The sequence below is a fragment of the Rhinopithecus roxellana genome, chromosome 20, assembly GCF_007565055.1.
Source record: "Rhinopithecus roxellana isolate Shanxi Qingling chromosome 20, ASM756505v1, whole genome shotgun sequence".
NCBI classification, from domain to species: domain Eukaryota; kingdom Metazoa; phylum Chordata; class Mammalia; order Primates; family Cercopithecidae; genus Rhinopithecus; species Rhinopithecus roxellana.
In genome coordinates this window covers 63,980,257-63,992,286 of record NC_044568.1, presented here as the reverse complement: position 1 = coordinate 63,992,286, position 12,030 = coordinate 63,980,257, and the positions used below count along the sequence as shown (strand labels likewise).

The following is a 12,030-nucleotide window of genomic DNA, read 5'->3' as shown; positions in this document are numbered from 1 at the left end:
AACCTTTCACTTTATCTCCCTCCTCTCCTTTATTATGTTAGCAAGCCCTACCCATTCTACCTTTGTATCTTATATCCATCCCCTCATTTTCACTTCCACTGCCCAACATATAGGCCCTCTATCTATCAGAATAACTTTTTTTTTTTGAGATGGAGTCTCGCTCTGTCGCCCAGGCTGGAGTGCAGTGGCGTGATCTCCGCTCACTGCAAGCTCAGCTGCCTCCCGGGTTCACGCCATTCTCCTGCCTCAGCCTCCCGGGAAGCTGGGACTACAGGCGCCTGCCACCACGCCCGGCTAATTTTTTTTTTTTTTTTTTTTTTTTTTTTTTTTTTTTTGAGACGGAGTCTCGCTCTGCTGCCCAGGCTGGAGTGCAGTGGCCAGATCTCAGCTCACTGCAAGCTCCGCCTCCCGGGTTCACGCCATTCTCCTGCCTCAGCCTCCCGAGTAGCTGGGACTACAGGCGCCCACCACCTCGCCCGGCTAGTTTTTTGTATTTTATTTTAGTAGAGACGGGGTTTCACCGTGTTAGCCAGGATGGTCTCGATCTCCTGACCTCGTGATCCGCCCATCTCGGCCTCCCAAAGTGCTGGGATTACAGGCTTGAGCCACCGCGCCCGGCCTGTATTTTTTTTTAGTAGAGACGGGGTTTCACCGTGTTCGCCAGGTTGGTCTCGATCTCCTGACCTCGTGATCCGCCCGCCTCGGCCTCCCAAAGTGCTGGGATTACAGGCGTGAGCCACCGCGCCCAGCCCAGAATAACTTTTACACCGATATTTCTATTAGCCATCACTTGTAACATATTCTGTTCTCTGTAGTTCAGTAAATCCTTGCCAGCCTTGTCTAATTCTGTCAATAGCCCTCTCAAAAATCCCCATACTGCCTAGGCGTTGTGGCTCACAGCTGTAATCCCAGCACTTTGGGAGGCCGAGGTGGGCGGATCACCAGAGGTCGGGAGTTCAAGACCAGCCTGACCAATATGGAGAAACCCCGTCTCTACTAAAAATACAAAATTAGCCAGTCGTGGTGGCGCATGCCTGTAATCCCAGCTACTCAGGAGGCTGGGGCAGGAGAATCGCTTGAACCCGGGAGGTGGAGGTTGTGGTGAGCCAAGATGACGCCACTGCACTCCAGCCTGGCCAACAAGAGCAAAACTCCGCCTCAAAACAAAAACAACAACAACAACAACAAAAAAAAACAGTCCATTATCACTAAACAAACCTAAAGCTTAGGTCTTAGATATAAGAACAGAAAGCCACAGTGTATGCTGTAATTACATTCCAGTTGAACGAATATTCATTACTTAAAGAACAAGTATATGAAACTAAGTGTCACTTTAAACATCAATGAAACAATTTGTAGTGCCTCCTTCCAACATCTGCAGTAGATTGAGGTATTAAATCTAAAAGTGAATCTGTTATTCTGCAAAGAGCTACAAACTGCCAACCACGTTAAGCATGGATCTAAGAAATGTTAAACACAGAGTAGCACAGAAACATGCCAAGAACAGTCGCGTAATGAAAATGAGAATCAGCATCTAAACTTGGCTTTCCTTATAATCGTCACCGAGGAGGTCAATAGAGGAATGACAGCATGCATAGTGGGGCGGATATACCAAAGGATGAAGTCCTTAACCAGCCCACATGGAAATAAAAAGCTCGACACTGGTCTCTTTAGCTCTAAGAGCAAATCAAGGGCAAGTGACTGCCCCAGCAAACTCTAGCAGCGCGTTGCCCAGGAGCCTCCCCAACCCGGGGAGCTCCCTATGCTTTAGGCAGGTTTCGCCTGGGCCCCTGCTACGTCCTCCCCGCCTGGAGATGAAGCCACTGACCGACTTGACAGCCGCTTCCTGCTCGTCCACCGCCAGGGCCCAAGAGTCGGTGGCCATAGTCCCGACCAAGAGCGACCCACTTGTGAAAATATGCGCCGCACCACGTCGCAACACCGGCCCTAAGCCCGCCACCGGCGCGAGAATGCACCTCACGCGGACCGGAAGCGGCAGTGAGCACAGGTGACGTCAGTTCCCACCCGGCGTGCGACATCATCATTCTGCGCGGCGCTGGATCTCTCCTATGGACTGGCCTCTCACTTTGTGCGCAAACCTCGCGCTTTTTGCTCACCCTTCCAGGACGCGGCCTTCTCGCTTTTCAAAACTCCTGAGCTCAACGAAGTGAAACTGTTAGCCCTCCGTTTATTGCCTTACTTCGCACTGAAATAACCCAACGTTTATTTTATTTTATTTTTTATTTATTTATTTTTTTGAGACGGAGTCTCGCTCTATCCCAGGCTGGAGTGCAGTGGCGCGATATCGGCTCACTGCAACCTCCGCCGCCCAAGTTCAAGCTGTTTTCCTGCCTCACTCTCCCGACTGGCTGGGATTACAGGCGCCCACCACCACGCCCGGCTAATTTTTGTATTTTTTGTAGAGATGGGGTTTTACCATGATGACCAGGTTGGTCCTGAACTGCTGACCTCGTGATCCTCCCGCCTCAGCCTCCCACAGTGCTGGGATTAAAGGCGGTAGCCACCACGCCCGGCCCCCAAAGTTTATTTTTAAGCCTGTCAACATCTCACCTTAAATGTGTAAGTCTCTGAACTGTACAAATGTGTAAGCCTCCGAACTGTAGGGCTTTAAACAAGGGAAAATTCCATGAGAATACTCTGATGCCTACTGTTAAGAACGCGATAACAGGTAAGAAAACAAAAATCAAAATGCAACAGAAGGCCCATAAACCCCATAATTCCATTATCCAATAAATACAACACATAATGCGTTTTCTCTTTTCTTTCTTTTTTTTAAAAATTTTTTTGAGACGGTCTCATTGTGTCACCCAGGCTGGAATGCAGTGGTGCGATCTCCACTCACTGCAGCCTTGACCTCCCACCTCAGCCTCCCAGGTTGCTGGGCCCACAGGCCCGCACCACCATGCCCAGTTAACTTTTAAACTTTTTGCAGAGACGGGGGTCTTCATTATATTGCTCAGGCTGCTCTCAAACTCCTGAATTCCTGAGAACCTTCTTCCTTGGCCTCTCAAAATGTTGGGATTACAGGCATGAGACACCACACCTGGCCATTATGTTGAAGGACCACCAAATACATACTGTATAATCTGTATGAGAATCAAGAATAGGACAAATGAAATCTATGGTGATAAAAACAGAGCTTACTTGTGGAGAAGGATGTTTGTTTGGGCCAGGCACAAGGGACTTCCTCAGTGATAGAATTATTCTGTATCTTGATTGGTGCCTGGTTACACAGATGTGTAAGTTTGTTAAGTCATGCTACTTTGTATTTCTAAACTCATGGAACTATTATTTATAGATGTTACCCAGGCTGGGCGGGGTCTTGGCTGACTACAACTTCTGCCTCCTGGGTTCAAGCGATTCTTCTGCCTCAGCCTCCCAAGTAGCTGTGATTACAGGCACACACCACCACACCCGGATAATGTCTGTATTTTTAGTAGAGATGGGGTTTCACCACATTGACTAGGCTGGCCTTGAACTCCTGAGCTCAAGGCCAGGAGGCCTTGCCTGCCTGGGCCTCCCAAAGTGCTGCGATTATAGGTGTGAGCCACAGTGCCTGGCCTGCTTTTTCTTTTTTATAAGCAGTTCCCAAGGAAGAATAACTGTTTTTGTTTTTTGAGACAGGGTCTCACTGTGTCACCTAGGCTGGAATGCAGTGGCATGTTCACAGCTCACTGCAGCCTTGATCTCCCAGACTCAAGTGATCCTCCCACCTCAGCTCCCCGGTAGCTGGGACTATAGCAGTACGCCACCACCCCTGGCTAATTTTTGTATGAGAACTTGTGTATTTAAAATATTGTATATAAATTATACCTCTCAATAATGTTGATTAAAAATCAAAAAAAGGGCAAGGGGCGGTGGCTCACGCCTATAACCCCAGCACTTTGGGAGGCCAAGGCGGGTGAATCACCTGAGGTCAGGAGTTCGAGACCAGCCTGGCCAACATGGTGAAACCTTGTCTCTACTAAAAATACAAAAATTAGGGCCGGGCGTAGTGGCTCATGCCTATAATCCCAGCACTTTGGGAGGCCAAGGTGGGTGGATCACCTGAGGTCAGGAGATCGAGACCAGCCTGGCTAACACGGTGAAACCCTGTCTCTACTAAAAATACAAAAACAAAATTAGCTGGGTGTGGTGGCAGGTGCCTGTGGTCCCAGCTACTCGGGAGGCTGAAGCAGGAGAATGGCGTGAACCCAGGAGGCAGAGCTTGCAGTGAGCTGAGATCGCGCCACTGCACTCCAGCCTAGGCGACACTGTCTCAAAAAAAAAAAAAGAAAATTAGCCGGGCATGGTGGGGTGCACCTGTAATCCCAGCTACTCAGGAATGGCTGAGGCAGGAGAATCACTTGAACCCGGTAGGCGGAGGTTGTGGGAGCCAAGATTGCGCCACTGCACTCCAGCCTGGGTGACAGAGCAGGACTCTGTCTCAAAAAATAATAATAATAATAAAAAGGAATGAAATACATGCAGTAACATGGATGAGAGATTTGACATCGCTTCCGCCCTCTTGGCCAAGATCAAGTGGAGAGATTTAACATCTCATAGACATTATATTGTGTGAAAGAACCCAGGTACAAAAAGAGTACATATTGCATGATTCCATTCGTATAAGCCCAAAACAGGTATATCTAATCTATAGAGATAGAAATCAGAACAGTGGCTGCCTGAGGATGAGATAGGATGAGTAGGATTGACTGGAAAGGGGTACGAGGGAACTTGAGGAAAGTCCAGCAATAGTGGAGGTGGAGCAGAGGGTATGAGCTGGGAAGCAAATGGAATGGGTGAGTTAAGTAGGTGCCTGATCTGGAGGGCCTCACATGCCACTTAGGAAAAATGTAAATGAGTTGGGAGTCTTCAGCAGGCGTGGGGAAATCACACTCAAAGGTGGCAAATATCTTACTGGCTGCTGTGAGACAAAGGAACTGCAGGAAAACCTCAGTGGAGGCATAGGCAACTGCTAGGAAGCTAGTGTAGTAGACCAGATGACCACAGTGATCCAGACCAGGGTGAATTCAGGAAGTATTAGATTGAGGCTACACAGGGTGACTGACGTGTAATCCCAGCACTTTGGGAGGCCAAGGCAGAAAGATCACTTGAGGCCAGGAGTTTGAGACCACCCTGGGCAACATAGTGAGACCCCTGTCTCTATAAAAAACAAACTCCAAACTATTAAAAATTTTTTTTTTCAGACAGAGTCTTGCTCTGTCACCCAGGCTGGAGTGCAGTGGTACGATCTCGGCTCACTGCAACCTCCACCTCCCGGGTTCAAGCAATGTTTGTGCCTCAGCCCCCCGAGTAGCTGGGATTACAGGCATGCACCATCATGCCCAGCTAATTTTTGTATTTTTAGTAGAGACGGGGTTTCACCATGTTGTCCAGGCTGGTCTTGAATCGGACTTCAGGTGATCCACCCACCTTGGCCTTCCAAAGTGCTGGGATTACAGGCATGAGCCACCACGCCCAGCCAAAAGTATTAGATTGAGCCATATAAAAGTGCTGCTGCTTAGGCCAAAAATGGCCAAAGAGTAGCAATTTCATTTGGTTTTACCAAATAGATGGTAGAATTATAGTTACGAAGGATGGCCACAGATACTTCATAGCTTCCCCCACCAGGATATGAGGTTTATTTCCCCACTTGTGGGATCTGGGCTGGCCCTGTAGTTAGCTTTCACCAAAAAATGTGACAGAAGTGGCACTGGGAGAGTTCTGAGCCCAGGCCTCAACAGATCTTGCAGATTCTGCTCTTTCCTCTTAGAAGGAGCCCAGAAACCAGATCACAAGGTCAGGAGTTCGAAACCAGCCTGACCAACATGATGAAACCCTGTCTCTAGTAAAAATACAAAAAAAAAAAAAAAAAAAAGCTGGGCGTGGTGTTGGGCACCTGTAATCCCAGCTACTGGGCAGACTGAGGCAGGAGAAACACTTGAAATGGGGAAGCAGAAGTTGCAGTGAGCCAAGATCACACCACTACACTCCAGCCTAGGCAACAGAGTGAGACTCTGTCTGGAAAAAAAAAAAAAAAAAAGGAGGAGCCCAGAGACCATCCACCATACTGTGAAGATGAAAGGCCACATGGAGAGGCCTAGCAGCCCTAACTGAGTCCAGACACTAGCTGGGATAAGACAGCTGCTTCAGCCAGGCTGGGAGAGACCAGCAGAGCTTTCCAGACAACTCAGAATTGTGAGAAAGGCTGTTGTCTTAAGCCATTGTTTTGGGGCAATTTGCAACACAGCAGTGGATAACTGATATAAAAGGACAGCAGGGCAGGGCAGGAAGATTCATGATGAACCCCAGGCTTCTGGCTTGAGTAACAGGCAATTGCAGTACCATTTTGTGAGGGGAAATTAGAGGAAGAGCTGAGAGCAGAACTTGGGTTTTTTGAGTGGCGGTGCTTGGTAGTGGCATATGTTCAATGTTGGACACGAGGACAGGACTCATAGAAGACACCCCAAGTTCAAGTGCCATGTGTGCTTTTGTTTCCATGACCCTGGAGCTCAAGGATCAGGTCTTGGTATAGATTTGGGTGTCACCAGCAGACAAAGCCATAGGAATAAACAGCGTTGCCTCTGGCACGGAAAGAGAACTAACCCAGAATAGAGCCATGAGGAACAGGCCCATTTAGGAGGTGAATAAAGGAGGGGTCTGCCAAGGAGACTGAAGTGGTAGGGAAAAGACCAGGAAACAAAGTGTGTGTCACTTTCCTCCCCAGAAGAGTGGCCAGAGGAAGAGACAGTTGATAGAGTTAAATGCTGCTGAGAAGGCAAATACAACAGGGATTAAAATGTAGCTTTTAAGCTGAGTGTGGTTGCATGCATCTGTAGCCACAGCCACTAGGGAGGCTGAGGCAGGAGGATCACTTGAGCTTGGAGTTCAAGGCTGCAGTAAGCTCTGACTATGCCACTGCACTCCAGCCTGGGCAACAAAGTGAGACTCCCATCCCAAAAAAAGTGGTTTTCGGATTTGGGACATGTAGGTCATCAGTGTCTTTCATGAAGGCTATTTCAGGGGAGTGGTGGAGCAGAAGTCAAGATTGCAGAGGGATGAGGAATGGGACTCCACGTACAACCTTACAATACTTTGTGCCATTAGGAGACATGTTAGGCTGAAAGATGAGGAATAGAGGGTTGAATTGTAAAGAGCTGTCAAGTATGACCATGTTAAAATATCAATGAGAAAGAGCTGTTGGGGTGAGAGAGGTAGCAAATATGAGGGGAGAGTTGACCGAGCAAGTTCTTAAAAGCCAGGAGACGGAATGTGGTGGATTGGCAGAAAAATGTACATATATATATATATATATATATATATTTTTTTTTTTTTTAAAGGCAGGGTCTCATTTTGTTACCCAAGCTGGAGTGCAATGGTGCAGTCACGGCTTACTGCAGCCTCAAACTCCTGGGGTCAAGTGATTCTCCTGCCTCAGCCTCCCAAGTAGCTGAGACTACAGGCATGAGCCACCACGCCTGGCTAATTTTTAATTATTTTTTGTAGAGATGAGGTCTCCCTGTGTCACCCAGGCTGGTGTCAAACTCCTGGGCTCAAGGGATCTTCCTGCCTTGGCCTCCCGAAGTTGCTGAGATTAGGTGTAATTTCACCCAGCTGAGAAATTTAGATAACAGGGATATATCTCTCATTGGAACAGGAGGGAGAGGGAAGGACCGGTGCTCATGGAGGAAGTTCTGGTGGTGGAAAGTTGAGGGAGTTTCTGTATGTTAGCCATTTTCTTAGAGTAAGGAGCTTATTTGCTGACACCTGAGAGGAATGATAGGGTTGGAATTATGAGGTGAGTGAAAGTCTTGAAATGGTCAGTGAAGTGTGGGTCCATGAGACAGTGAAGAACGGTCCATGAGACTAGAAGTACTACAGCTTTTTCTGAAGTTATCCCTTCCATTGATGTTAAATACAAAGTCAGAGTTTTTCAAAGGCAGGGAAAGTTAAAAAAAAAAAAAAAAGTCAGATGAAGTAAAATATTTAATTTGTTCCTCTGGCATAATCCTACTTGCTATAGAAATTAACGAACCGGCCGGGCGCGGTGGCTCAAGCCGGTAATCTCAGCACTTTGGGAGGCCGAGACGGGTGGATCATGAGGTCAGGAGATCGAGACTATCCTGGCTAACACGGTGAAACCCCGTCTCTACTAAAAAATACAAAAAACTAGCCGGGCGTGGCGGCAGGCGCCTGTAGTCCCAGCTATCGGGAGGCTGAGGCAGGAGAATGGCGGGAACCCGGGAGGCGGAGCTTGCAGTGAGCTGAGATCCGGCCACTGCACTCCAGCCCGGGTGACAGAGCGAGACTCCGTCTCAAAAAAAAAAAAAGAAAGAAAGAAATTAACGAACCTGGCCGGGCATGGTGGCTCACACCTGTAATCCCAGCACTTTGGGAGGCTGAGGTGAGTGGCTCGCTTGAGGCCAGGAGTTCGAGACCAGCCTGGCTAACATGGTGAAACCCTGTCTCTACTAAAAATACAAAAATTAGCCGTGTATGGTGGCTCACGCCTATAATCCCATTGCTTTGGGAGGCTGAGGCAGGTGTATCCCTTGAGGTCAGAAGATCAAGACCTTGGCCAACAGGATGAAATCCCGTCTCTACTAAAAATATAATTACCCAGGCATGGTGGCACCTGTGGTCCCAGTAATTCAGGAGGCTGAGGCACAAGAATCGCTTGAGCCCTGGAGGCAGAGGTTGCAGAGAGCTGAGATGGCGCCACTGCACTACAGCCTGGGCAACAGAACAAGACTCCATCTCAACAACAACAAAAATACAAAGTGCTTGACACCAAATTTGACATATTGCAAATGGATCCCTAATGTATGCATTCTAGATCCATGTAGGATGTCCTGCTTATTGGGAAGATACATCTTGCTTGGGCTCCTGATGCTTCCAATCTACCACCAGCTGTTACTGTGGCTTCAGCTTCTCCTGCTTGTATTTCTTCTGACCTGAACAAGGATGGAGTGACTCACTGGTGACTGTGATATTATAGCATTAATACTGATAAGTTCTATGTGTGAAAAATTGCACAAAACCCACTTCATGGTGAATTCCTTGCATTTACAATATTCACTGGAAAGCTGTGATTTATAGCATTACTGTGAAAACTGCTGAACTAAGCATTTCAGTCCAACACTGGGACAGTGATCTACATATCAATGGAAAACTTGCTTTGCTTTACAGAGCATTCACAGTGAATTTCGTCTAAGCTCAAAGATAACTTACAGACCCAAATATGTTTACACATTACAGATTTCAGAAAACTTTAACCAATGTGACCATGAGCACCTCCACCACGCCAGTTCAGAATGACTATAGAGCTCAGCCATGGGCAATCCCAGTGCACGGAATGCTAAACTTTACGACATTAGCCTTGTTAAAACAAAAATACCCAAATACCAGCAACCAAAAACATACTGCTGTTTCTCCTACCTTCTTTTTCAGGAGATAGGATCTTGCTCTGTTGCCCAGGCTGGAGTGCAGTGGCATGGATCATGTCTCACTGCAGCCTCAACTCCCCTGGCTCAGGTGATCCTCCCACCTCAGCCTCCTGGATAGCTGGGACTAAAGGCATGCGCCACCACACTTGGCTAATTCTTTTGTAATTTTTTATTTTTTATAGATGGGGTCTCACTATGTTGTCCAGGCTGCTCTCAAACCCTTGGCCTCAAGCAGTCCATCTGCCTTGGCCTCTCACAGTGCTGGGATTACAGGAGTGAGCCACTGTGCCTGGCTTAATTTTCTTTTTTAAACTTTTTAAGAAACAAGATCTTGCTCTTTGCCCTAGAATGGTCTCGAACTCCTGGCTTCCAGTGATCCTCCTGCCTCAGCCTCCCAAGTAGCTGGGATTATAGGTGTAACACTCTGCACCCAGCTGTTTCCTTCTCATACTCATTAATGATTTCTTGGTAATATGAAAACTTCATAATTAAGTTCAATTAACATGAATTATTATTAATCTTCATGTTAATCCTCAATTCAGGTTAATCATCAATTAACAAGAATACATCAACAATTAGTTCTTAGGCATACAGCCAATGAATGACACTCAAGAAAAATAATAACATGCATTATTTATAGATAATGAATATATCCAGAATTTTCCATTGGGCCAAAAATTCCTTTTCCCAAGTTTCTCTGTTCTAGAACAGTTTATCATTTCTTTTTTCTTTTCTTTTTTTTTTGAGATGGAGTCTCACTCTGTTGCCCAGGCTGGAGTACAGGGGTGAGATCTCAGCTCACTGCAACCTGCGCCTCTGGGTTCAAGTGATTCTCCTGCTTCAGCCTCCCAAGTAGCTGGGTATTACAGGCATGTACCACCACACCCAGCTAATTTTTGTATTTTTAGTAGAGGTGGAGTTTCACCATGTTGGCCAGGCTGGTCTCAAACTCCTCACCTCAGGTGATTTGCCCGCCTTGGCATCCCAAAGTGCTGGGATTACAGGCGTGAGCCACTGCTCCTGGTGTTTTTTTCTCTTGAGTCAGAATCTTACTCTGTCATCCAGGCTGGAGTGCAATGGCACAATCATAACTTACTCAAGCCTTGAATTCCTGAGCTCAGGCAATCTGCCTGCCCCAGCCTCCCCAGTAGCTGGGACTCCAGGCATGAACTACCATGTCTGGCTAATTTTTAAAAGTACTTTGTGGAGACAGGGTCTCACTTTGTTACCCAGGCTGGTCTTGAACTCTAGGGCTCAAGCAGTACTCCTGCCTCAGCCTCCCAAAGTGCTGGGATTACAGGCATGAGTCAACCCACCCAGCTATCATTTCATATATAGGTACTTAACTAAAATCAGTAAAAGAATCCCTGGGGACCAAAGCTCACCAAGCTCAATGCAGATTTACATCACTTTTGGCTCTAGGCTACACAAGGTCACAGAGGCAGCTATGGCCCTGGGAGCTAGGCACTGTCAGGAATGAATATGGAAGGAATAAGGAAGAAATATGACCTGTAGTAATGCTGGGGTGACATTCCAGAACCATCCGCAACAGTGGGACTTACCTTTTTAAAAGACGTACTATTTTGGGAGTCTCCCCAGGAAAATACAATTATTTTTGTTGTTGTTGTTTTTGTTTTTGAGATGGAGTTTGCTCGTTTCCCAGGCTGGAGTGCAACGGCACGATCTCAGCTCACTGCAACCTCTGCCTCCTAGGTTCAAGCGATTCTCCTGCCTCAGCCTTACCAAGTAGCTTGGATTATAGGTATGTGCCAGAAACCCCGGATAAGTTTGTATTTTTAGTAGAGATGGGGTTTTGCCATGTGGGTCAGGCTGGTCTCAAACTTCCGACCTCAGGTGATCTGCCACCTTGGCATCCCAAAGTGCTGGGATTACAGGCATGAGCCACTGTGCCCAGCCAGGAAAATATATTTAAACTCAAACTACTGCACATATGTTGCAGGAAGTCAGGGATCCCGAACGGAGGGTCCGGCTGAAGCCATGGCAAAAAAACATAAATTGTGAAGATTTCATGGACATTTATTAGTTCCCCAAATTAGTACTTTTATAATTTCTTATGCCTGTCTTTACTGCAGTCTCTGAACATAAATTGTGAAGACTTCATGGACACTTAGTCACTTCCCCAATCAATACCCTTGTGATTTCCTATGCCTGTCTTTACTTAATCCCATCATCTTCGTAAGCTGAGGAGGATGTATATTGCCTCAGGACCCTGTGATGATTGCGTTAACTGCACAAATTGTTTGTAAAGCATGTGTGTTTGAACAATATGAAATCTGGGCACCTTGAAAAAAGAACAGGATGACAGCAATGTTCGGGGAACAAGGGAGATAACTTTAAACTCTGACTTGCTGTGAGCCGGGCAGAACAGAGCCATATTTCTCTTCTTTCTAAAGCAAATAGGAGAAATATCGCTGAATTCTTTTCCTCAGCAAGGAACATCCCTGAGAAAGAGAATGCGTCTCTGAGGGGAGGCCTCTAAAATGGCCGCTTTGGGGATGGCTGTCTTTTATGGTTGTAGACAAAGGGATGAAATAAGCCCCAGTCTCCCATATCGCTCTCA

General features: G+C 46.9%; 1 protein-coding gene across 1 annotated transcript in view; it reads right to left on the bottom strand.

Moving 5' to 3' along the window:
• The window catches only part of LOC104677821 (ATP-dependent RNA helicase DDX19A), a 28,962-nt gene extending 26,914 nt beyond the window's left edge, over positions 1-2,048 (bottom strand). The window contains exon 1 of the mRNA XM_010382952.2: positions 1,829-2,048. Within this exon, the coding sequence (XP_010381254.1) occupies positions 1,829-1,885 (57 nt within the window). The 5' untranslated portion in view covers positions 1,886-2,048. The remainder of the gene's footprint in view (positions 1-1,828) is intronic.
• Between the last annotated feature and the right edge of the window lie 9,982 nt (positions 2,049-12,030).